At 40.6% G+C, this 27,585-nt stretch overlaps 1 protein-coding gene across 1 annotated transcript in view; it reads left to right on the plus strand.

The window, feature by feature from the left end:
• The window catches only part of LOC121386093 (lysosomal alpha-glucosidase-like), a 28,086-nt gene extending 8,207 nt beyond the window's left edge, over positions 1-19,879 (plus strand). The window contains exons 7-19 of the mRNA XM_041516892.1: positions 754-864; positions 1,389-1,502; positions 1,898-1,982; positions 2,472-2,589; positions 5,447-5,580; positions 6,364-6,515; positions 7,692-7,834; positions 9,217-9,301; positions 10,679-10,860; positions 16,415-16,503; positions 17,960-17,997; positions 18,867-19,013; positions 19,743-19,879. Coding sequence (XP_041372826.1) covers positions 754-864; positions 1,389-1,502; positions 1,898-1,982; positions 2,472-2,589; positions 5,447-5,580; positions 6,364-6,515; positions 7,692-7,834; positions 9,217-9,301; positions 10,679-10,860; positions 16,415-16,503; positions 17,960-17,997; positions 18,867-19,013; positions 19,743-19,811 — 1,467 coding nt within the window. The 3' untranslated portion in view covers positions 19,812-19,879. The remainder of the gene's footprint in view (positions 1-753; positions 865-1,388; positions 1,503-1,897; positions 1,983-2,471; positions 2,590-5,446; positions 5,581-6,363; positions 6,516-7,691; positions 7,835-9,216; positions 9,302-10,678; positions 10,861-16,414; positions 16,504-17,959; positions 17,998-18,866; positions 19,014-19,742) is intronic.
• The last annotated feature ends 7,706 nt before the right edge of the window (positions 19,880-27,585 follow it).

The following is a 27,585-nucleotide window of genomic DNA, read 5'->3' on the forward strand; positions in this document are numbered from 1 at the left end:
TATTACTGGTAGTAAATCTTAATGCAGAGATTAATATTACATGTAGAATGCAGAAAATTGCATTTTAGGATATCTAGTTTTTAAAATGTTACGGGGGAGCATAACCCCGAAACCTCTAGACACTTTGCTTTAAGTCCCTCGATCTCAGTCACCCCCCCCCCCCCCCCCCCCACACACCATTGTCTACTTGCTTTCGCCGTGCCCGAACATACACTGTTCAAAAGTACACTAACAAGTGGTATCTATGGTAATCTCCCACGGAAATATAAAGCTAAAAACCATTAAATCTTAATGCAGAGATAGACGTTACTTGTAGAATGCATGAAATTGCATTTTAGGACATCTATTTTTCAAAATGCTACGGGGAAGCATATCCCCGAACCCCCTGCAAACTTTGCTTTGCGCCCTCGATCTCAGTCAATCCCCCAATGTGTAATTGGTGCCGTCATGCCTGCACATACACTATTCAAAAGTACACTAACAAGTCGTATCTATGGTAATCTTCCACGGAAGTATAATGCTAAAAAACAATAAATCCATTGTTTTAATCTGCTATGCACTGGGTTTTAGGTTCCCTTCAAATTATAAGGGGTGGCGCACCCTCCCCGTGGATCCCCTACTGTACTTCCCATCAAATTATGTGTAAATTGTTGAATTCCTGTTGTCACCAGTGAGAGAACCTAAGGGTTTTTTTACAAATTCCTTTTAGAAATGTCTGTTTGTGTTTATATTTATATTGTTCTTTATTTTCAGGATCCCGGTATCAGCAGTACCCAGGGTTCAGGACGGTACGACTCGTACGACAGGGGGATCCGGGACGACGTCTTCATTAAAAACGCCGACGGATCCGTCCTCATCGGAGAGGTACATTTGGCGATCTAGGGAGGGGAAGGGGGGGGGGGGCGACTAGCATGCTTTATATCAAGACAATATTGCTCCACAAACACACAGCAATAATACATCTTACCCATTAAAAAAGGAAGAAATCCGTTATGGTTTTACGTTAAACTCGTGAAGTGGGGCGAGATGTAGCCCAGTGGTAAAGCGCTCGCTTGAAGCGTGGTAGATTTGGGATCGATCCCCGTCGGTGGACCCATTGCGCTATTTCTCGCCCCACCCAGTGCACCACAATTGGTATATCAAAGGCCGTGGTATGTGCTATCCTGTCTGTGGGATGGTGCATATAAAAGATCCCTTTCTACTAATGGGAAAAAAATATAGCGGTTTTCCTGTCTACGACTATGTCAAAATTACCATATCTTTGACATCTAATAGTCGATGATTAATAAATCAATGTGTTCTAGTGGTATCCTTAAACTAAACAAACTTCTTAAACTCGTGATTGTCTGGTCTATATAGTATATTTTGTTCTGACATTTTCGTGCTAGGTGTGGCCCGGTCTAACGGCCTACCCTGACTTCACCGCCCCTAACACTGAGGCGTGGTGGGAACGAGACGCCAGGTCGTTTCATCAACAAGTTCCCTTCGACGGACTCTGGATTGTGAGTACCGACATGTTTGTGGCATCCTTTCACATCACAACATTATAACTCTCCATCTAGCTGTCTGTCTCTTCGTCTCTGTCTGTCTCTTCGTCTCTGTCTTTATCTGTCTATCTCTGTCTATGTCTCTGTGTCACTCTTTTGTGATCTGTCTCTCTGTCTCTGTTGGTATCTATGTTGGTATCTCTATCTGTCTGTCTGTCTGTCTGTCTCTGTCTCTCTCTCTCTCTCTCTCTCTCTCTCTCTCTCTCTCTCTCTCTCTCTCTCTCTCTCTCTCTCTCTCTCTCTCTCTCTCTCTCTCTCTCTCTCTCTCTCTCTCATACAAACACACACACGCACGCATGCTCACACAAATACATAAAACTTTGGATCACTGTTTGTGTGTTACATTTTAGGACATGAACGAACCTTCTAACTTCAAGGACGGTTCTATACACGGATGTACCAGCAGTTCTTTGGATAATCCACCGTATTTGCCAGGTAATCGACCTGCCCCAGTTTACATTGGCACACTTCACGTCCCCACACTTGCCCCACCCGACTGCATACAAGGGAGAACACCAGAAACACTGTAGTGAGGGAACCAAGGGCAAATGGTATATGGACCAACTTCCTGAAAAGGGCACTTCAATGAAAATTGTAAACAAATTGTGAAAAAGGGGGCACTTTAATTTTTAGTGCGAGGGAAAGGTACCCCTGGTCCCCTCCCTTGGATCCGCTCTTGGCATATGTCTTTTTATTGTGCACGTATCATATTAACATATGCGTCGTAAGATGGCAGCAACTGGGGGTGGGGGGCACTTATTGAATGCGAGTTCATATTGTCCGTATTGTGGTCCCCCAGTTTCAGAGTTGGTGGGGGTAGTGCCTCCCCTGTCCCCCTCCCCGTTTCCGATGCCAACGATTAACTTTCTAGGAATACGAAAACCCAGCGATACATTTAAATATTTAACTATTTAATTACTTCAGCTGTTACGGGACACAGTTTGCACCAGAAGACAATCTGTCCGTCGTCCAGACAACACCTCGGGGTCCATTACAACCTGCATAACCTGTACGGCCACTTCGAGGGAAAGGCTACATACAGGTGAATATAATTATCTTGTGTACTCTAGTTTAATTTTAAAAGGTGTTTTTTTGTTGTTGTTGTTGTTGTTGTTTAACAACACCACTAGAGCACATTGATTTATTAATCATCGGCTATTGGATGTCAAAGATTTGGTAATTGTGACATATAGTCTTGGAGAGAAAACCGGCTACATTTGTCTATTATTAGCGAGGGATCTTTTATATTGACCGACGGGGATCGATCCTAGACCGACCGCGTATCAAGCGAGCGTTTTACCACTGGGCCAAGTCCCGCCCCTCATTTTAAAAGGTGTAACCAGTGTCGCGCCTAACCTAACATTGCTTGGTGCAGCAGTGAAAAACACACACCAAAATCAAAGCACAGTAACATTCATCTCTTCCTTCCCCGTTTTCTGTTATCTTCTTTCACAATTCCTTATTCCTTATTTTATCACCTATCCGTGTCTTCTCTATCAACGACCATGGTGTGTGCTGTCCTGTCTATGGAAAACTGCACACCAGAATCGAGGCACAGTAACATTCACTCTCTTCCTTTCCCGTTTTCTCTCATCTTCTTTAACAACTCGTTCTCTCCTGTTTTATCACCTCTCCGTGTCTTCTATATCAAAGACCGTGGTATGTGTTGTCCTGTCTGTGGAAAAGTGCACACATATATGATCTCTTGAGCTGCTAATGTAGCGGGTTTCTTCTGAGACTACGTTTTAGAAAATACAAATGTTTGCCACCTAATAGCCGATGATTACTTAATGAATGTGTTCTAGTGGTGTCGTTAAACAACCAACATTTAACTCTGGAACTGCTACGACTAGTGCTGTGTAGTATATTTCATGTGGAGTCGGGACGTAGCCCAGTAGTAAACGTTCGCTTGATGTGCGGTCGGTTTAGGGATCGATCCCCTTCAGTGGACCCATCGGACTATTTCTCGTTCTAGCCAGTGCACCACGACTGGTATATCAAAGGCCGTGGTATGTGCTATCCTGTCTGTGGGGGATGGTGCATATATAATGGGAAAATGTAGCGGGTTTCATCTCTAAGACCATATATTAACATGACTAAATGTTTGACATCCAATAGCCGATGATTAATAAATCAATATGCTTTAGTGGTGTCGATAAACAACAGCAAGAACAAAAATGTCTTGTCTCTACAAGTCTACATTTATCTGTATATCAAAGGCCGTGGTATGTGCTATCCTGTCTATGGGATGGTGCATATAAAAGATCCCTTGCTGTTAATTGAAAATAGTAGCCCATCAAGTGGCGACAGCGGGTTTCCTCTCTCAATATCCCAATAATGTCCGACGCCGTATAACCGTATATAAAATGTGTTGAGTGCGTCGTTAAATAAAACATTTCCGTTGCCTCAATTTATCTAAGCGTTGGGATTGCAGCTTTTCTAATATCATTTGACTTGTCTCAGTTCAAAGTAATAACTCTTATACATTCCATTGATCCCCGACTCGTGGCGGGATTTAGCTCGATAGGTTACGTGTTCGCCTGAGATGTTTGCGTTGTAGGATCGAACCGCCTCGGTGGATCCATTCATCTGATTACATTCTAACCAGTGCACAATAACGGTCAAAGGCCGTGGTATGTGCTTTCCTGTCTGTGGGAAAGTGCATATAAACGAGCATGATGACTACATGTACAAGTTTCTACAAGTCAGAATTACCCAGTGTTTGACATCCAATAGCCGATGTGCTCTAGTTGTGTCGTTAAACAAAACATACTTTTTGATCCCCCGCTCCACCCTGTTCCACGTACTTATTATTGGAATGCACGCAATGAAAACTCATTAACGTTTTTTTAATACCAATACTCTATAGTGCGCTACACAAGAGAACGGTTTTTCAATACCAATACTCTATAGTGCGCTACACGAGATAACGGTTTTTCAGTACCAATACCCTATAGTGCGCTACAAAAGAGAACGGTTTTTCAATACCAATACTCTATAGTGCGCTACACGAGATAACGGTTTTTCAATACCAATACTCTATAGTGCGCTGCTCGAGATAACAGTTTTCAATACCAATACTCTATAGTGCGCTACACAAGATAACGATTTTTCAATATCAATACTCTATAGTGCGCTACACAAGACAACGGTCTTCAATACCAATACTAGTGATTTCCCTAGACAACACTTTTAGGGCATTTTCACCATTTTCGGGGCACTTTTTTTTCATTAAAAATATGCAAAATTTATTGAAATAAAACATTAATGTAATTTATGTGCTTGCTTTAATAAATGAATGGCAAAAGATATAAAAGGCATATTTTATTAATTAATAATACCTTTTGGGGTGTTTTATAAAGGCAATTTTAGAATTAGTTAGTGAAAAAGGCTTTTTTAATCTCAGGGCAGCATGGTGCTGATTAAGGCAAGACGGTGCTAGACTATTGAGGCATGGTGCTGCACCATGCTAACACAAGCTAGGGAAAACACTAAATACTCTATAGTGCGCTACACAAGATAACGGTTTTCAATACCAATACTCTATAGTGCGCTACACAAGATAACTGTTTTTCAATACCAATACTCTATAGTGCGCTACACAAAATAACGGTTTTTCAATACCAATACTCTGTAGTGCGCTACACAGGATAACGGTATTCAATACCAATACTCTATAGTGCGCTACACAAGATAACTGTTTTTCAATACCAATACTCTATAGTGCGCTACATAAGATAACGGTTTTTCAATACCAATACTCTATAGTGCGCTACACAGGATAACGGTATTCAATACCAATACTCTATAGTGCGCTACACAAGATAACGGTTTTTCAATGCCAATACTCTATAGTGCGCTACACAAGATAACGGTTTTTCAATACCAATACTCTATAGTGCGCTACACAAGATAACCGGGAAACGACCGTTCATCCTATCAAGATCTACATTTGCCGGAAGTGGACAGTACGTGGCACACTGGGAAGGGGACAACTATGCGAGTTGGGAAGACATGGCGTATTCCATTCCAGGTAAACTGTCTCGTACAGTATTTTAAAGATATAATTTTCTGTTTATACAAATACCACATACGTGCCTTAATACATACAACATATTTGTGGGGTTTTTTCAATGATGACAGGGGCGGGACGTATTCCAGTGGTAAAAGCGCTCGCTTGATGCGCGGTCAGTCTGGGATCGATCCTCGTCGGTGGGCCCATTAGGCTATTTCTCTTCAGAACCAGTGCACCACGACTGGTATATCAAAGGTCGTGGTATGTGCTATCCTGTCTGTGGGATGGTGCATATAAAAGATCCCTTGCTACCAATGGAACAATGTAGCGGGCTTCCTCTCTACGACTGTGTTAAAATGACCATATGTTTGACATCCAATAGCCGTTGATTAATAAATCAATGTCCTCTAGTGGTATTGTTAAACAAAAACACTTTTTTTCTTCTTTTTCAATGATGATTGACATGTCAATGTTGTTGGGTTTTTTGGGGTTTGTTTTTCAAAACGAGAAGTAGTAATATATACAAGATGCGCTTTGTGTACATTAAATGAAGTTTGTATGTATGTGAGCATGTGTGTGTGTGTGTGTGTGTATGTATGTATGTGAGCATGTGTGTGTGTGTGTGTGTGTGTGTGTGTGAGCATGTGTGTGTGTGTGTGTGTGTCTGTCTGTCTGTCTGTCTCTCTCTCTCTCTCTCTCTCTCTCTCTCTCTCTCTCTCTCTCTCTCTCTCTCTCTCTCTCTCTCTCTGCACAAGATTCTGATCGTACTAACGAGTTTTGCGTGTATTTCCTATCTTTCAGAAATCCTCAACTTCAACATGTTTGGGATCCCGTTTGTGGGAGTCGACATCTGCGGGTTCCGGGGTCGAACCACGGAGGAGCTGTGTACACGCTGGTTACAGCTGGGCGCCTTCTACCCGTTCATGAGATCACACAGAGACAAAGACGGGCCGGTATATTTCATATACGTTCTTGAGGGGTGGGGTGCTGATTATATACGTTCTTGAGGGGTGGGGTGCTGGTTATATACGTTCTTGAGGGGTGGGGTGCTGGTTATATACGTTCTTGAGGGGTGGGGTGCCGGTTATATACGTCCTTGGGGGTGGGGTGCTGGTTATATACGTTCTTAAGGGGTGGAGTGCTGGTTATATACGTTCTTGTGGGTGGGGTTCTGGTTATATACTTTCTTGGGGGTGGGGTGCTGGTTATATACGTTCTTGAGGGGTGGGGTGCTGGTTATATACGTTCTTGAGGGGTGGGGTACTGTTATATACGTTCTTGAGGGGTGGGTACTATTATATAGCTGTGTACACGCTGGGTACAGCTGGGCAACTTCTACTCGTTCATGAGGTCACACAGAGACAAGCTCAGGCCGGTACACTTAATTTCCTACCCATTCATTTTTAACAATGTTCTGGAATTTCAGGGCCGTAGCTAAATGCCTCGGTGGAGGGGGGCTGGTTACTTAGCTGTCTCCCTGGTTACTGCTGGCGCATTCAGTGTTTGTTTGTTTCGTTTACTTTTGTTGTTAGTGGTGGTGTTGGTTTGGGTTTTTTTTAATTTGTTTTGTTTGCGTGGATTTAGGTTTTGTTGGGTTTTGATTGTTTTTTGTTTGTTTTGTTTGTTTGGGTGGGTTTTTTTTTTTTTTTTTTTTTTTTTTTTGGGGGGTGGGGTGGTTTCTTCTTCTTCTTTTTTTAGCGGGGAGGTCTTTTTGTTTGTTAAATTATTAACAGTATTTTCTTTAAAGGTGTTTTGGGATAAGACAGCTGGGATGACCTTTGGACAATTATTTCAAATTTCTCTTGACTGTATGAAGAAATAATAAAATCTGTACGTACGAAATTATTTTAGACAAAACCTTTATTGAGATATTATTAAATATTACGATGTCCAGAAATGCGCTGGTTATTGAGATATCATATTCTAAGCAAAAAAAAAAAAAAAGAGTAAAATTGTACTTTTTTCAGAAAATCTTGTAAAATGGCTACAAACACAGGATGGTCCCTCTAAGACAAAATCAAATGTGTCTTAATTATTATATAGATCAGTGTAATACAGATATTATTTTATGCCACTTTTTTTTATATCAGTTCATTTTATTATTATGTCCACGTATGTCTTTTCTATAGGACCAAGATCCCGCAGCTGGAATGTTCAGTACTGCTGCGCATGACCGGAACAGGAAGTCGCTGCAGCTTCGTTACAAAATGTTGCCTATGTTGTATACACTGTTCTCAAAAAGCAAGCCTGTCATCAGACCATTATTCTTCCAGTAAGCTCCATTGTCAATATGTTGCAAGTACTTAGTTCGTGGATTATCAGTATATGTACTAAAGGCAAAGACTAATTGCTACTTTCAAGGACATTTAGTAGGCCAATTGAGCGGCTCTGAGTTCGAACCTCGGTACCGATTCCAATGCAGAGCGATTGCAAGTTCGGAGGTGTAAAGTGACTGACCTCTAACAACCTCTAACCACAAATATTTAGTCAATGTTTTGGGGTTTTGATGCTGGGTTGTCTTTAAAAACTCACTCACTCACTCACCCACTCACTCACTCACTCACTCACTCAGATCATTCGGATCACTCGCTCACTCGGATCAATCGGATCACTCGCTCACTCACTCACTCACTCATTCACTCAGATCACTCGGATCACTCGCTCACTCACTCACTCACTCAGATCAATCGGATCACTCGCTCACTCACTCACTCACTCAGATCACTCGGATCACTCGCTCACTCACTCACTCACTCACTCAGATCAATCGGATCACTCGCTCATTCACTCACTCACTCAGATCATTCAGATCAATCGGATCACTCGCTCGCTCGCTCACTCACTCACTCACTCACTCACTCACTCACTCAGATCATTCAGATCAATCGGATCACTCGCTCACTCACACATTTATTCATTCATTCATTCTGTCTTTTTAAAATCAGTCAAGCTACCTGAGGATATCATTGTTGAATTTCAAATGTAAACACTGACATATTATACTGTCAGGAATGTTTCACAAATGATCACGCGAAGGGACGAGGGGTCAGGTCAGGTCAGGTCATAGTGTTTAATGTGCTCATTCAGAGCAAGCTGTTGTAGCGTACGCCAGTCAGAAGAGGGGGCCGGTTGCATCTAGTTGCGTAAAATCAAGGGACGTAATCTATATGACACTACGCGCAGGTGATTATGTCCCATATGGCGTATCTGTTCAAATATCCTCTTTGTTACTGGTTTAAATCGATAATGATTTATGTTAAATAAATGTTTAGAGAGAGAGAGAGAGAGAGAGAGAGAGAGAGAGAGAGAGAGAGAGAGAGAGAGAGAGAGAGAGAGAGAGAGAGAGAGAGAGAGAGAGAGAGAGAGAGAGAGAGCTCCCGCCACGTTCTTTGTATTTTTTATTTGTTTTTAACTGTACGTTGCACACTCACCACCCCATCAAAGCAATAAGAATCACGGTGTCGGATGGAGGCAATATGCACTACATCATAATATAATACACCCCACCCCCCCACCCCCACGCTGAAAGACCCCCTCCAGTTGTTAGCATCCTTCGACGCCGATGAAGAACGAATGTACATAAAATAATGCTAACCAATCTTTGCTACAACTACTGCCAGCAATTATTAAAGAGTTAATCATTTTGATTGCCAGGTATCCAAGGGATTCCAACACCTACCCTATAGACGACCAGTTTATGTGGGGCAGTGAACTCCTCATTTCACCAGTTCTACGGCAGGTAAGATAATAGATATGCGCTGCTTAATGATGCATTATTAAAGGGACATACCCTAGTTTTTAAACACTAAGGCATATTTGTGACTATTGGAGACGTGTTTGATAACTGGAATCATACATTACTTAGATTTTATTGTTTAGATTATTCGTTTCCGTACATTCGAAGTGTTTTTGGATATCCTGGTGTTTATAATATCACAAAATGCATTTCTTATATTTTTCAAAACGCACGTGCGTCTGAGATGTAACAGTTATGGAGATGACGTTTTAGTCTATGTTTATAGGGTATTTCACCATTTCAAAGTCGCAGACATACCAGACTGTAGTCCGATGGCTTAACCACTGCGCCACCGAGGCCGGTCGCCTGTACTAAGATTTTTTGCCCCGAATGGCCACGACTTGGAACATCGGGGTTATTCTTGAATATGCGTAGTGAGACCTTAGCGGCTTCCTGGTCATTCTTCAGTATTCTTGGAATGTCTGGATAGGCACCCGACAGGTTTGAACATGTTCAAAACTGTCGGGAGTGTTCTTGGAATTTTTCAATTCGCATCGCATTCTTAAAACAGTCGTGAGTGTATCGTGCTTATCCGTATGTGCACCGTAGACACAGTCGTGATAGTCGGGGGGTAATCGAGGGACTTGGGGAAGTAGAATGAAATCATGGCTGATCGGCAGGTCGTTTTATGCGTGTCATGCGGACGTCGGGAGTAAACCGGGAGGCAGTCGTGAGGAGTCTTAATACATTCGACTGGCCTCGGTGATGCAGTGGTTAAACTATCGGACTACAAGCTGGTAGGTACATGGTTCGTATTTCGGTACCGGCTCCCACCCAGAGCGAGTTCTTAAGGGCTCAATGGGTAAGTGTAAGGCCACTAGACCCTCTTGTCTCTCACTAACCACTAACCAACTAACAACTAACCCACTGTCCTGGACAGACAGCCCAGATAGCTGAGGTGTGTGCCCAGAACAGCGTGCTTGAACCTTAATTGGATATAAGCACGAAAATAAGTTGAAATGAAATGAAATAGTACAGCCGTAGTAATTCGTGACGCATTCGGGATAAATCGTGATGAGTCGTACTGTATTCGTCAAGGTACCGTAGTGGAGGCGTACTACCTCGTAGCAATTCGTAATAAATCGGCTTCAAGAACGTAGTGCAATCTCAGTATTAACTTACAGCAGTCGTGAGTAGTCGTAGAGAGGTCGTGAGTGAGGCGGTTTTGGCTACAGTTCGGGAGTAACCGTGACAGGATAGGATCGGGGCTATTCGTGGCTATTCGTGACCATTCAGGGCAAATCGTGTATAATATTATGTGACTGAGGCTTTAATGGAGATGACTGTACCCCACGACTGAATGTCAGTGAATATCCCCAGGGTGAACGGCTGGTGAACGCCTACTTCCCGGCTGACACGTGGTACGACTTCTACAGCGGCCACAGGATTACGTCGTCTGGTCACCGCATGTCGCTGTCGGCGCCACTCGACACCATCAACGTTCACGTCAGGGGCGGGTCCATCATCCCCACCCAGGAGCCAGACCTCACCACCAAGAAGAGGTAACTAGTACAGCATACATTGTAGTATCTAATGCAACATAACGAGGGTGCCACCACTGTTTAAAATAGTTCAAGTTTATTTTTTAACGACAACACTTGAGCACATTGATGTATTAATCATCGGCTATTGGATGTCAAACATTTGGCAATTTTCACTTGTGATCTTCAGAGGAAAGCCGCGACATTTTTCCATTACCAGCAATGGATATTTTCTTATGCATTTCCCCTAGTCAGGATATAACATACGACGGTCTTTGATATACCAGTCGTGGGGCACTGGATAGGACAGGAAAACAACTCAATCAGAGAATGGGTTTACCGAGATGGTTCGATCGTACTACAAACGCACACCAAGCGAGTGCTTAACCGACTGAGTAAATCCCGCTTAATAGCCACGACTTTATAACCAGAATTTGCAAGAAATCATCATGAAAAATAAGGGTCCTTTCTATACAAGATGACTATCCAGTGTTTTCTATATCCATTTACGTATTTAAAAATAGAAAAAAAAGTATTACCAGAATCGAACAACAAAATCCTGAATATTTCTACTTTATTGAGATGGTAATCTATAAGAAGGTAATTCGTCGCGTGAGAGCCAGAAGGACGTAAGGGCATCAAAATTCATTTTTAAAAAGCCGGGATAATGAAGGAAAACTGTTTTTCTTGATCAGTAGTTAAGATGTCGAATTTGTTTTAATGACAGTGAAAGCGGAACATATTTACGATTTCTTTGTATATTTGCGGTATTTATAGCATATTAGGTGTTTTAGTTATTTGCTTAAATAGTTGTAGTTACGACAATTATTCATGATTAAATTAAATGTGTCATTTACGACCAATAGTATATCAAGTAAATTAAAATATTTATTCTGAAAGAACCATCATATCTAAAACATTCTTATTTTGTAAATCACATATTTATTCTAAAAAAAGAGAAAGCTTGTAAATAAAAAATATTTAGAAGCAAACATTCAAAAAGGAATACAAGTAGAATTACGTATTAATAAAATCACCGCAAAAACAAAATATTACGTGAAAAAAGTTATTTTACTTTTTGTTAATAATAATACGATAAATAAAATCACCAACTGACCAAAATAATAATGTGAAAAAAAACTACTCTGACTCGTGAAATCCTTGTTTTCTTTTACCCACGCCTGATTTTGTTTGACCTTATCTGGTGCAGGGTTTCTGCCAGAGGGTAAAATGGGTATAGTACCATACCCAAATATTTTTGCGGATACTTTTTTAAGTTAACTTTTCGACAAAATTAATTACTCTTATCATTACTGTATGATTTTCTTAATCCTAACCATAAACTTAACCCGTTTTCTTTCTGAGGGTCGATCCCCTCATATCTCTGTTGACTGTGGTTGCATTCAATTCCATAGAGCCATACCCAAAAATTTCTATCTGGCAGATGATGATGATAACTAGTTTAACGTGCCCATATACCACTAGGGTTTCGAACACGCCCATCCCGAGTCCGACCTCCGATAAGATCGGTGGCCTGACTCGGGATGGAGGGGGGGGGGGGGGGGGGGGGGGTGTTGAAAATGGGCAGAATTTTGAAAATAGCAATTAGTAAAAACGTTAATAGAATAAATAAAAGAAAAAGGTTGCAAGCCAAAAATAAAACAGAATTGACTGCTCGGCCGAATATTTATATAATTTGGAGCATTTTAGAAGGACAGTCCAAAATTAAATAAGAGAAAGAAGAGAGGATCGGACTATTTAATAATATTACAAAAAAGAAGTAATTTCGACATAAAATTTTTAACGCAGATTTAAACGTTTAAAGTCCGATCGAGATGTCCACGCGAGTGGCCTCGTTAAGGCCGTTTGGGTGCACAGCTTAAAGGGACGAGATGAGTTGCATCCCGTCAAGAAAAGCCCTAGATTGACAGTCGATAGACGTTGAAGGTGTAGTGCTGTGCTGAAATACAGATCTTGAGAAGCCGGATCCGTCTGAACGAGTAGAGTATCAGACTAGGGTATAGTCCAGTCGTCATGGGTTGGTATAGTGGTGCGGACGGGCCCGACTCCGGAGGATACGAGATGGTATCATTATAAAGCAATGTAAAGTCTAGAAAAAGAGTAGTAGGGGCCGACCCCGCTTCCTATTTCTTCTTAGAGTGGGGCGGTCAATCTTCCAGTGCTGGTAGGACAGGCTCGGACATGTAGAGACTAAACGCGAACAACCGTGGCGTTCTGCAGAATGGTCGTCATACGAGTCACGAAAAAACAAGTCAACATAGTCAAACGGAGAAATGACGTGGAGGCGAGGAATCTCGCTGAAAAAGAATCCAACCTGGTGGTGCAGACTGTCGAAACGAGAAGCGTTCCAGCGTTCAATCAGTTCCAATGGCCGCATACATCCCAGTAGAAAACTTCATTTCGCTGACAAAAACAACGAAATGAAGGACCCCCAAGTCGAGCACACGAAAGCACGTGCAGTGTGCACAAGCGAAACAAACACGTCTTACCGCGTGGAGCTCCAGACTGGGAATCTGGCAGAAACGCTCTGGTGGTAGTGCTCCATGTTTGTTGTTTGATGATGGTGCATCAGAATTAGATGAATTGTCCGTACAAAACCTCTTTTTCTAGGCAAGTATTCGTTCCTGATGAGTCATCAGAAAAGCTGATGCCATGTTGTGTGCAGTGTTCTTTCCGTGTTCCTTGCGCCATGGGAGTTCTTTTGCATAGTTCCTGGTTCTGCTGCCTCAGTGTGTACTGCACTAGTTTCAAGAATACCTGGTTTATCAGCTAGTGCAACAGACAAACCAGAATAGTTAAGCAAACTGAAACTGGTATCCTTTGATGAAGAAACTATGTTTAGCAGCTTATTGGATTGGGATACACCGGGTTCAAGTGAAGCTCATTCAAAGGATATAATGTTTACATTTCCAATGAGGGTGTGTACTGAATATCAAATCCAGAAGCAGTGAACACTATACCATGTCCACCTGTTGAGTATGCAGGATTCTCTCCAGGTTATATTGAGTGAACAGTATCCCCTGCAGCTTGTACTGTGCGCTGGGTGTACTCTCCAAGTTATATTGTGTGTTCAGTGATCTCTCCAGGTTCTGTTGTGTGTTCGGTAATCTTTCCAGGTTCTGTTGTGTGTTGTGTGTAATCTCCGGGTTCTGTTGTGTGTTCAGTGCACACTCTTGGTGTTATTGTGTATTTGGTGAGTTCTCTGGCTTCTGTTATATTGTGTGTTCAGTAATCTCCCCAGGTTTCCGTTGTGTGTCCGGTGATCTCACCACGTTCTATTGTGTGTTCAGTGATCTCCCCAGATTCTGTTGTGTGTTCAATGATCTCCCCAGGTTCTGTTGTGTGTTTAGTGATCTCTTCAGGTTCTATTGTGTGTTCAGTGATCTATCCAAGTTCTATTGTGTTAAGTGATCTCTTCAGGTTCTACTGTGTTCAAAGATCTCGCCAGGTTATGTATGATGTGTGTTGAGTAATATAGCCATACTATGTTATGTGCAGTGTTCTCTCCGTGTTTTGTTGAGTGTTAAGTGATCAATCCTCCGGTTTCTGCTGTGTGTGCTAAAGTATTTTCTGCGTCTGTTGTAAGTGCTATGTCATGTTCAAGTTCTCTTGTGTGTGCTATGTCATGATCATGGTATGTTGTATGTGTTATGCTCTTCTTCAGGTTCTGTTGTGTGTACTATGCCACATTCAGGTTCTGTTGTGTGTGCCACGTCATGTTCAGGTTCTGTCGCAAGTGACTGGATAAAGGCCATGGTATGTGCTGTCCTGTCTGTGGGGAAGTGCATATAAAAGATACCTTGCTGCATTAGGAAAAATGTAGCGGGTTTCCTCAGATGACTATGAGTCATAATTACCAAGGGTTTGACATCCAATAGTCGATGATTAATTAATCAATGTGCTCTAGTGGTGTTGTTAATCAAAACAAAGAAATAAACTGTCGCAAGTGCTACGTCACGTTCATTTACTATGTTGTGTGTGCTATGTTTGTGCTATGTCATGTTCAGCTTCTGTTGTGTGTGCTATGTTGTGCTAATGTTTTGGTGTGTGTGTGTGTGTGTGTGTGTGTGTGTGTGTGTGTGTGTGTGTGTGTGTGTGTGTGTGTGTTGTGTCATGTTCACGTTCACGTTCAACATTCTGTTGCTTAGCTTAGCTTAGCTTAGTAACTGGTTTAACGTGTCCAGAGTCCATATACCACTAGGGTTTCGAACACGCCTTTCCTGAGTCCAGCCTGTAAAGTTAATCAAAGTCCATAGATTTTGCTATCGTTTATGTTGAGGCCACATTCACTTTATTCTCCTTTTAACCTTACGTTTGATTACACTGTCTTTTGTTACGGTACCTTGTCCTGGATAAATTACAATGACGTCAATATGTGCAATATTGTTAATCCATAATACCTACATTAGGGCAATCCTGTAGATCTTCAAATGCAGCTGAAAGGTGGAACTTGATCACCGTAACATATAATTAAATACATGTACGCCCACAATCAGTATGATTATGCTTGCACTTTGCTCGTATATGCCACGTACACCATTATTATGAATTAAAATTGTATCTACAGATACAAATTACATGTTGGAAACTTTGCTTCGATTAAAAAAACTTCAAAATAGATATTTGTTTTTCACGAAAATTCACAAAAACATTTTTATTATTATAATTATGGTGCACATAAAATAGCAAACCATACAAACATTAATTTTACTGCAATTCCTATTTATATATACAGACACCATTCTTGTCTGTTGCCAAATGGTTCGTTGCATGCAGTACCAAATGTTTTTCTTAAATAGTCATATTATTTTTAGGATTCAAGTACATAAAAATATTGACATAATGCATGCTCTATTGTACTTCGCATTTGTAATTTCTATCGCAGACCGATAACAAAGAATACGACCTATGTCAGACATAATTATATAACGAAATATATTTAAAAAGGGTGTATCTACCACACGAGACCAGTCGTGTTCACATAATGGACAGCAAGCAAATCGGAGGAAAGTCGTATGTGTCAGTTACGTCTATTTTCGTGCAAATTGGTATCTGTGATTCACTTACGACCATTTAAATCCTTCTGTATAAGCGATGCAATTAGGGACACAGCTATGATTTTTTGTGACAATATGTAATTGATTCCCAAGATGCAAAAAAGACGTTTGAGGTCGTATCTGCCACTTGAGACCTTTTAGCTCTCACGCCACGAATTGTTTCCCCATCACCAGAGGTGACGTCACTGCCGGAATATTAGACCTGCGAACATAAGAGCACGACATGTTTGGGTTCAATAGTGACTGAAATATGGGTATTTGACATTAAAACATGGGCGCAGGGAGCGGGGGGGGGGGGGGGGGGAGGGGGCAAGGGTGCATGTGACACACACGCACACACAGACACACACACACACGCACACGCACGCACACACACACACACTTTGTAGCAGCAGTGATGGTTTTTATATATTTATTATTGAGTTTATATATAAAATTATATTACATATTACTACATCTATCTACCGTTCTGTGATGCGTGTGTCGTTGTGTTTCAGTCGCACCAAAGATTTCGGTCTGCTTGTGGCACTGTCGTCAAGACACGAGGCGGAGGGATCACTTTTCTGGGATGACGGAGAAACACTGAGTAAGTCAGACGTTCCAAACCATGATATTTTAATATCGTCATGGGCCCCGTTCCACGAAGCGATCTTAGCCCTAAGATTATTTTAGGCGCTTAGCTACCCTATGCACTTAAGTTGATCTTAGGGCTAAGATCGCTTCGTGGAACGGGGTCCAGGGTCACGTGGGAACTAGATTTTAGTGCATGTAGAAAAAGAAGAAAACAGTTACCTTTAAGTGTTATAGTAGTGGGGGATTTTATGTCCGGTGTAATAGCCAAAAATATAACCCCCCCCCCCCCGCCAAACTATACCCGGGGTGTAAACTATACCAGAATATACCTCTCTAGTCTGTATTTCAATGTCCAGAGTTTTTTTCCATCATAATTTATATATTTTGGGCTAGAGAATATAGAAATATCTTCAAAAATTAATAATCTGTGATAGTTTTATTTTTATAAAAGCAATAGTTGCTTTTCTTTTAAAGCGTTTATTATTATTTTTATTTTTTATTTATTTTTTTATTTTGTATACAGGTTAGTAATTAAAAAAAAAGAAGAGGGTTAGGGTTAGGGTTAGGGTTTGGGGTATAAAACAGGCTAGCCCACTTTAACCCCGGGTAAGGTTTGGCGGAGGGGGGGAGGGGGGTATATTTTGGGCTGTTACACCGGTTCGTCTAAATTCTGTTCTGTTGTGTTCCGTTCCGTTCCATTCCATTTCCGTTCCGTTCTGTTCTATTCCATTGTATTAAATTCTAGTCTATTTTGTTCTGTTCTATTCCGTTCTAGGCCCTTTTCTTGTCCATTCGATCACACTTCATTTCATTTCGTTTCATTTCATTTTATATCTTTTATTTTATTCATTATAAGAAGAACGATTCTGTTCAAATCGGCAAGGGCCCAAAACAGTGTATTACCTCAGTGTGTTAGCACAGTCACGGGGGCGGGACGTAGCCCAGTGGTAAAGCGCTCGATTGATGCGCTGTACCTCTGGGATCGATCCCCGTCAGTGGACCCATTCAGCTATTTGTCGTTCCAGCCAGTATTTCAAAGGCCGTCGTATGTGCTACCCTGTCTGTGGTATGGTGCATATAACACATCCCTTGCTACTAATAGAAACATGTGGCTAGTTTCCACTCTATGACTAAATGTCTAAATTACCAAATGTTTGACATCCAATAGCCGATAATTAATAAATCAATGTGCTCTAGTGGTGTTGTTAAAACAAAACAAATTTTACCACCGCCACCGTCGAACAGAACATCAGCAGTAGAGCCAACTCCATATCCCACCCAACCCCCGACCGATCGCGCATTGGTCTAGTATTTTGCCGCATTCACGCAGCATTAATATTACAATATAAAATGGATGGGGGGTGGGGTGGGGTAGATGTATAAAGTTGATGGATAACCGAGCGGATGGACGGACAGAATGACGGGAGGATATTCAGAAATAACTTAAGATTTCCATTTATGATTTTCAGATGGTCCTTCCAACAAGTTTAAATTCCATGCTGCAGGGGTAAGCAGTTTTTGATTTCTGAAATTATGAAAAGTACATTCTCATAGTTGCAATTGTCACATTTCACTATTTTTACATCTATATATTTGTGATAAATGTCTCCATATTAAGGGCTTGTAAATGGTAATAAATGAAATTATTAGGATGTTTTTGTGTGTTTTTTGTTGCGTTTCAAAGTAATTTAAGGTACAATCTGTACTTTTCACAAGAGACGTGAATAAATATGTCTTGTCATTATGCAACTTCTAGACTACGCATTTAACTCAAATTTGTGTTAATATTGGCGACATAAAAATGTTAGTGGTTTGTGTTTGTTACAAATATAACACACAAAATAAGGCCCTCTTCTCGGCGACCATGCGATAGAGTTCCTATTGCACTAACGCTTGATGACCACACATCAGCAGGCGACAATATAGCCCATTGGGTTATTTCTTGTTCCAGCCAGTGCACCGCCACTGGTACATAAAAGGTCGTGGTATGTGCGGTCCTGTCTGGGTGTGCATATAAAAGATCCCTTGCTATTAATGGAAAACTTTAGCGGGTTTCGTCTCTAAGACTATATGTCAAAATTACCAAATGTTTGACATCCAGTAGCCAATAAATCAACGCGTTGGTGTCGTTAAACAAAACAAGCTTTACATCATGCAATGAAACAATACTTTCGGTTTAGAATTCTGAAATCATCGCACGTTGTAAGGGCCTTTCGGTGACCCTAAATATTCTAACCCCACCCCTACCCCCAAGCGACGCTATCGCACGTTGCACGGTCTCTTCGTTTTGAACTTAAGTGGAAGATTGCTACAAAATAAACTGTATTGTCTTAATAACACTACTATTAATTGTACATGAGTGTTATACATTTTCAGAACAAGCTGACGATAACTCGACAGTCTAGCCAGTATACCACCACCATGAACCTGGGCTCGGTGTCTGTATATGGAGTGACGTCTAGCCCCGCCCACGTTAGCGCTAACGGCGTCGGCGTCCCGCACACATATGACTCGGCCAGGCAGGTAATTTGTTGCAAATATAGTGTCTGTATATAGCGAGACATCTAGCCACGCCCACCTTAACTAGCGTTAACAGCGTGGGCGTCGCCCCACTTCCCTCTACAAACACACATACATCATATGACTTTTAACCGGCTTCGGTGGCTCAGTGCTTAAGCCATCGGACTACAGGCTGGTAGGTACAGGGTTCGCAGCTCGTTACTGGTTCCAAACCAGAGCGAGTTCTTAAGGGCTCAATGAGTAGGTGTAAAGCCACTACACCCTCTTCTCTCTCACTATCGACTAACCAACTAACAACTAACGCACTGTCCTGGACTTACAGCCCAGCTAGTTGAGGTTTGTGCCCAGGACAGCGTGCTTGGACATTAATTGGATACGAAAACACGAATATAAGTTGAAATAATAAATAATCATATGGTTTAGCCAGTCGGGTGAACATGTTTGAAACAATTCGCTATATTGGAGTGTGAGTACTTTACAAAGTCGCTAACAAATAGACATACACATGTATCTAAAAATAGTCTCAGACTGTAAACTGTCACGATCAAGTTGACCAATACGATGGGTGCACTCATATTAACAACTAATGAGTTATACAACGAGAAACTAGCAACTGGACAGTCGTAGAAGTCGTGAGATCAGAAAGTTGGCCAACTTTGTGCTGGCAGTTGGTAGGTAGTCTGAGACTATCATTACAATGCGGTTTCACTTTTCTTTTCTTTGTTTTTGTAGGCACTTCATATTACGAATTTACATATTGACTTACTCAATTCTGCGACATCAACAATCACGTGGTCGTAACGCTGATGAGTGTGGTGTGACGTACAAGAATATGAAGTTATTATTTTTTAATAAAATTGTTCTCTTTTCCATTAAATATTTGTTCAGTTGTGACTTCGAGTCAAGATCTCAATAAGGCCTTTAGAAACCGGGAAGTGGGGGGGGGGGGGGGGAGGAGGAGGTCTGTGGAAATAATTCCCCACATGAGGACGAAAATGTAAGCAGATAGGTCGTATGAGGCTGTCAGCTATAGCTTCTGCGAGCCTTTCTCGACAGACACATTATCTGGTGGGGGTGGGGTGGGGGGGACGTCTTTTTTCTTCTTCTTTTTCCCCCGTCTGAACCAATTCCCCTCGACTGGTATATCAACGTTTTGTAGCATACGCTGTCCTGCCAAGGGGAGTGTGCATTCCCATGCTGCTAAGGGAAAAAGTCAGTTGGTTTCCTCTGCAGACTATGTGTCAGAATGACCAAACTGTGATTAACATCCAGTAGCCGGCGATTAAGTAACTAATGCGCTCTAGTGATGTCGTTAAACAAACAAACTTTCCGATTAACAGCAAGGGATCTTTTATATGCACCATCCCACAGACAGGATAGCACATACCACGGCCTTTGATATACCAGTCGTAGTGCACTGGCTGTGACGAGAAATAGCCCAATGGGATCACTTAGCAAGTCCACTGTTGTAAGATCTCGCCTTTAGTTTAATCCACAGGCGCGGATCCAAGGAGGTGCTGGGGTGCGCATCCCCTTCGCCCGAAATCCACGTGTCCCGTGGATTTAGATTGGATGCATACAATGGTTTTATTGTGTTTAGTGGGGAACATGAAATATCTCCACGGAAAGCAAGATACTTTTGGAAAAGATGGCCATATAGATAGCACATGTCAGTGTACATTTGATGAATACTGTAGGAAGGAAGGAAATGTTTTATTTAACGACGCACTCAACACATTTTATTTACGGTTATATGGCGTCAGACATATGGTTAATGACCACACATATAATAAGAGAGGAAACCCGCTGTCGCCACTTCATGGGCTACTCTTTTTTTGATAAGCAGCAAAATATATTTTTATATACATGATCCCACAGACAGGATGGCACATACTACGGCCTTTGATATACCAGTCGTGGTGCACTGGCTAGAACGAGAAATAACCCAATGGGCCCAACAACGGGGATCGATCCCAGACCGACCGCGCATCGAGCGAGCGCTTTACCACTGGGCTACGTCTTGCCCACTCACTACTTTTTAAAATGTGCACACCCTCCCTAGAAACGTCGTGTATTCGCCCCTGTATCATTCCTCACAAGCCTCCCACACCAGTACTGACACGGTACTCCATGTACACAGACCTCTGTGTTAACATTTAACCCCTCAGTGACGAAGCATTAATACGTAAGAAAGTATTGTGAATGACATTAGTAACGCATCACTTGATACCAACGGCCTAGATAGATAACCATAGCTGGCGGCCCCGGTGGTGTAATGGTTTCGCATCTCGCTCACGTATTTCCTAGAAGAGGTTGAACTCCTCAGTTGTGAGGCTAGGACATTGACATCTCTCCAATTACAGCCAACTATTAATTAGAGTATGCAATACTGGCGGTATGCCGACGTATTATGATAAATAGCACGTATTACGATAGACCTTACCTTCAACGTTAAAAAGTTTGTTTTGTTTAACAATACCACTAGAACACATTGATTTATTAATAATCGCCTATTTGATGTCAAATATTGGGTAATTTCGACTTATAGTCTCAGTAAGGAAACCCTCTACACATAGGATAGCACATACCACGGCCTTTGATATATCAGTAGTGGTGCACTGGCTGGAACGAGAAATAACCCAATTAGCCCACGGAAGGGGATCGATCCCAGACCAATCTCCAGTCAGTCGATTACTTTACCACTGGCCCCGTAACAATTATTGTTAATTACATATGTTTAGTCAATAGCAATGTTTTAAGGTACACGTATATATATATATCTGTTAAAGGGCAATACAGTTTGAGTAATCATCTATAAGCTGTCTTGGTAATGGTATTTACAACATGTGCAGGTTAACGTCCTCGGAGAACACTGATCTTCCATTAAGTGAACTATTAACGCCAGTCTATTCTTGTCAATGATTTTCCGCTCTATTCGCTCTTGTAAAACCCACACCGTGTATCGATATCTGAACAGCCATTGTTCACAGTGCAAGAGATAATCAGGGCAGGAGGGTCATGCATCCCCAGTGACACCTGTCCCCCCTTCCCCTCCCCCCCCCCACACACACGTTAAGGTACGGCTATATGTGGCCAAACAATGACGTACCCAGGGGAAGGGGGCATGTTTTCATCCACGACTTTTTTTTATATTTGCCTCTCTCCCCATAGCATGACGCATAGACAGTGTGTGCCCCCCCCCCCCCAATGTGGGTGGCACCTGTGTGTCTACGACATATTCAAAAGTAAAATAATAATAATAATAGTAGTAAAAGTAGTAGACATAGCAGTAGTATTAGTGGTAGTAGTAGGAGTAAATGTAGTAGTAGTAGTATAAGTAGTAGTAGTATAAGTAGTAGTAGTAGTAGTATAAGTAGTAGTAGTATAAGTAGTAGTAGTATAAGTAGTAGTAGTAGTATAAGTAGTAGTAGTAGTAGTATAAGTAGTAGTAGTAGTATAAGTAGTAGTAGTAGTAGTATAAGTAGTAGTAGTAGTAAAAGTCGTAGTATAAGTTGTACTATTATCCTGTTCAATTATTTAGACCCAAAGTTTTTTGCAAATGTTACGTTTATTTCCTATTCGATATTTGTTTTCTTTGCATTTACATGAAAACAAACCCAAACCCCGACAGGTTTTATATACAAATCATCATATAAAATGCACGAAGTTGACTTAATTCAACTTTTTAAAAATCTGTGTGTCTTTTGAATGCACGTTATTTCTCCTATAAATAACTAAGGTAATTTGCATATCAAAACATTGGGATCTGAGGCTACGTGAAGGCCATTATAGCTTGTTTCACTAAATCAAGGTTATTATTGTTTTGCAGTGTGTAACAGCATTGTCTAATATTTCCGTTAAACATAGATGTAAACAAACAGAACATGTAACCCTTTCTTGTAGGTGCATTATAATTAATAAATTTAGCTAATGTATTATGTATTTTTATTTTATTATATCAATTATATATTAGCATACCATACCTAACCTAACACAACTGAGGTGTAGCACAGTAATAAACACAAATCACCTCACACACCGCAGGAATGTGCTTTCCAAATTTATAAATAAATTTAATGCAGGGCCGGACCCAGAAGACCAGGGGGGGGGGGGGATAAAATGTCAAAGGCCACCAACATCAAATAATAATAAAAATGTTATTTAATTTGCCTCTAAATTGGGAACTCATACGTATATATATATATATATATATATATATATATATAGTATTTAGGGTGGTGCTAGGGGCTGGGGTTTGGGGGTTGGGTGTTACATTTGTAATGCGAAAAACCAAAGGGTTATTGTTCGGACTCGTATGGGTTTAACAACTTTTTTATACCGCAGACACAGCCCTGAATGTTCAAAATACGATAGCATTGCTTGGTCAATAACATCATTATTTCGATGTATGACTGCACGTGCTATTGTAGCAATGTGTAAACCACGTAAAATACAAGTTAGGTAGGGTATATAAATTCATTGAAAATGTATTAGTCGACATTCTTGTTATTGTTATTTGAGGAAAAATATGGGTAAATCGAAAAACACTTCAGTTGATGTAAAATCGTGTATTAAGAACGTTTTCGATTATTTTGAAGATGAATATCAGCGCGGTAGACGTAGGTATGCTTCTTATCGAATTGTCGATCGAGTTGCCGCTGCACTTAAAGTTTCGGTTTCAACAGTAAAAAGAACTGTGAAAAATCTAAGCTCTACGAATCCAAGCACAGAACTCACTGTTAAAAAACGCGACCGAAAACTCATCGATTTATTTGATAAAGATGTTATTAGACGACGAGTATACAGATTTTATAGAGAGGGCGAATTACCTACATTACATAAGATTAACGTGGCTTTAAGGGAGGAATGTGGAATCAACATATCCATATCAACTTTTACGAAGAACACTCCATGAGCTCGATTTTAAATACCAACATATGTCTACAAACCGGAAAAGTGATTTTTGAGGACGCCAATATATCAGACAGGAGACTGTCCTATCTCCATGAAAATATCCAGTTTACGAGAACAGGGGGATTTAATAGTGTATCAAGATGAGACCTGGGTGAATGTCAACCACACAACATCCCACCACTGGACAGATATCCACCCGGGCAACAAGTACCGCCAATCACCTGCCGAAATCAGACGCTGCTGATCGAGTTCCTAAACTCTGTTCGGTGACTGGGAAGGGAAAAGACTTATTATTTGTCATGCTGGCTGTGATAAATATGGATTGATAGATGGCTGTGAATTGATCTTTGAGGCTAAAAAAAAAGACGGAGACTATCATGGTGAGATGAATCATGAATATTTCATCAAATGGTTTGAAGAACAACTTATGCCTTCTCTACCAGAACCTTCTGTTTATCGTCATGGATAAACGCAAGCTACCACAACAAATTAACTGAGATTTACACGATGTCCTGCACTAAACGCTAAAAAGGAAGAAATTCAGTCGTGGCTACGAAACAAAAATATACCTTTTGAGAGTAACATGACAAAGCCAGTTCTTTATGAACTTGTGAAAAAGTAACAAATGTGCAAAGCAATTTGTTACTGATGATATGCTGAACGCCATGGGCACTTGTGTCTAAGACTGCCGCCCAAGACATTCTGAACTCAATCCGATAGAACTGATCTGGAGTCAGTGAAAGGGCACATAGCTCGTCATAATGATGGTAAAATGACCACGGTGCGGAGAGAACTTGCACATGCATTGAACTCTGTCACACCTACACACTTCTCTGACGCAGTTTAAACATGTAATAAGATCGAAAAAGATTTTAGAAAACAAAATAGTTTTTTTTATAAGAAATAAAATACCCCCTGTGATAGTTCCCCCTTAACGAAGATAGTGATGAAGAATGAGTTCGTCGACTGATTAAGTTATTTTTCCATACCCATCAGGAAGTATTACTTTAATGTATGTATGAACTCTTTAACACCAAAAACAATTTATTTCCATATCATTCACTATCAAACAACCTAACAACCTATAAACTAATCGACTAGAAATGCATATAGACTACACATACATACGAGAGAAATGTTTATTTAACGACACACTCAACGCATTTGATATACGTTTATGTGGCGTCAGATAAAACGTTTAAGGAGCATTATGACAGTGAGAAAGACACTCGCTACCGCCACATGGGCCACTGTTTCTGATAAGAAATTTTGATAAGCAATAAGGGACGTTTTATATGCACCATCCCATAGACAGGATAGCACATACCACAGCCTTTATACATCAGTTGTGGTGCGCAGGCTGGAACTAGACACAACCCAATGGGTCCACCATGTGGGATCGATCAGTCGACCTACCATGAGCGAACGCTTTACCTCTGAGCTACGTCCCGCTCCATATACAAAAGAAGCCTTAAGTGGGGATGGGGTTGTGCAGAGGGTCACACCTCCACCAATCGCATGCATACCATATTCTTCTCTCTCTCTCCCTATAACCACATAACCATAGATTAAAATATGTTGAGTGCGTCGTTACATAAATGACGTGTCTCTCTCTCTCTCTCTCTCTCTCTCTCTCTCCTCTCCTCGATCTCTCTCCTCTCTCTCTCTCTCCTCTCTCTCTCTCTCTTCTGTCCTGTCTCTCCCTTCAGCGCGCGCGCTTGTGTATTCCACAATATAATTATAATAGTTGATACATTTTTTTTTTTCAAATTGAGGTTTTGTCACTTGAACTCCCCCTGCTTCATGTTTACAGATATTTTCTTAAATATAGGTCATACTACGATTTGTGCGGATTTGTGCGGATAGGACGATAGAACCGAACATTAGTTTGAAACGCACTATAGAATGATGCTTTTGATATGCAAATGACCTTAGTTATTTATAGGAGAAATAACGTGCATTCAAAAGACACAGAGATTTTTAAAAAGTGGAATTAAGTCAACTTCGTGCATTTTATATGATGATTTGTATATAAAACCTGTCGGGGTTTGGGTTTGTTTTCATGTAAATGCAAAGAAAACAAATATCGAATAGGAAATAAACGTAACATTTGCAAAAAACTTTGGGTCTAAATAATTGAACAGGATAATAGTAGTAGAAGACGTAATAGTACCTGTAGTAGCAGTAATAATAATAATGATAACGTGCAATTAAAATATCACTCAACATAAAAATTGATTTTACCAAACTTATCACAACTGCTCCACCCCCCACTATCACCCCTCCCCCTCCACCTTTCCGTGATCAATTATTGTAAAACAAGAGGAATTTTCAACGCGGGTTGTTTGTTTTCAGATTCACAACTGACTTAGCATTTTTATTTCCTGTTGTAGAAAACGTAGCACATGGTTGCGCTGTAAACTGTGATAACATCTTTATTTAAGAGTGAGATTAAACCTCTTTAAACCGGCACATTTTAGTTTCAACTGTGAAAATGGACATTAAGTTTAGTTAATCTACAAAACTGTAAAACATTTGGATACAGTTACAAAAAGGTGAAATAATGGTCTGTAACGCTGAAGCGGGAAAATACCGTTAGAAATAGACTAGAACTCGTCTCCACGGCCGTTACTTCTCAGCGGTGCATGTATTAGAAAGACCAAGATGACCAGAGACACTTCGAATGTATGGAAATGGATCATCTAATCAATAAAATAAAAATAATATATATTTTTAATTATAAAAAAAACCCAGCTTGTAATATATAATTTTAATTAAAAAACCAAATAAACATTTTAATTATAAAAAAAACCCAGCTTTAATAGTGTAAACTATGACGTAGTGTATAAAAACTAGGGCCAGTCACCTACAGCTACATGTATATATGTATATAATTTGGTGATTTAACTTAAAGGGACATTCCTGAATTTGCTGCATTGTAAGATGTTTCCGACTAATAAAATATTTCTACGATTAAACTTACATATTAAATATATTTTCTCGTTTAGAATATCAGTGTCCTGTATATTCAATGTGTTTCTGGTCGTTTTAATATTTGTAAGAAGCCCAAACTGGATTTTGTCTTCAAATAATTTCGTACGTATGAAAGAAATATATTTTAGGAAATAAAATGAAATTTAACCTAGTACAAATATTAGAACGATCAGAAACACGTTTAATATACAGCTGTTATATTTGATATATAATTACAATCGTTAAAAAGTCTTTGTTAGTCGATAACATCTTAAAAAGTGTAGCAAACTCAGGAATGTTCCTTTAAAGCCGGTAATCAAAGTGTTTAGGCAATGCTAGCAAAACATTACCAAAACGTCTACCTGGTCTGGTGCTTATAAAACGTTTATAGTCTAGACTCGAGACTCTGATAGAGTCTGAGACAGTAATGCCATAACAACGCTATACAAATATATGTATGTGACGTCATTTGAGATTAAGTCTGGACTCTCCTTTGATTTCCGTCTCATGTCTTCCCGATCTGGCAGCTCTTTCTATATCTTTCAACGTTTTTCGCTGTCCACCTTCGCATCCCAGTCATTGTATCTCCAACCGCGACAGGTGATTGTCTCTTGTGGCTATCCATGTCACACACCTGCCATTTTCCCGTCAGCTTTAGTTGTTAATTAATTGTGTAAAGTGTCGGCCC

This window comes from Gigantopelta aegis, chromosome 12, assembly GCF_016097555.1.
Source record: "Gigantopelta aegis isolate Gae_Host chromosome 12, Gae_host_genome, whole genome shotgun sequence".
Lineage (NCBI taxonomy): Eukaryota > Metazoa > Mollusca > Gastropoda > Neomphalida > Peltospiridae > Gigantopelta > Gigantopelta aegis.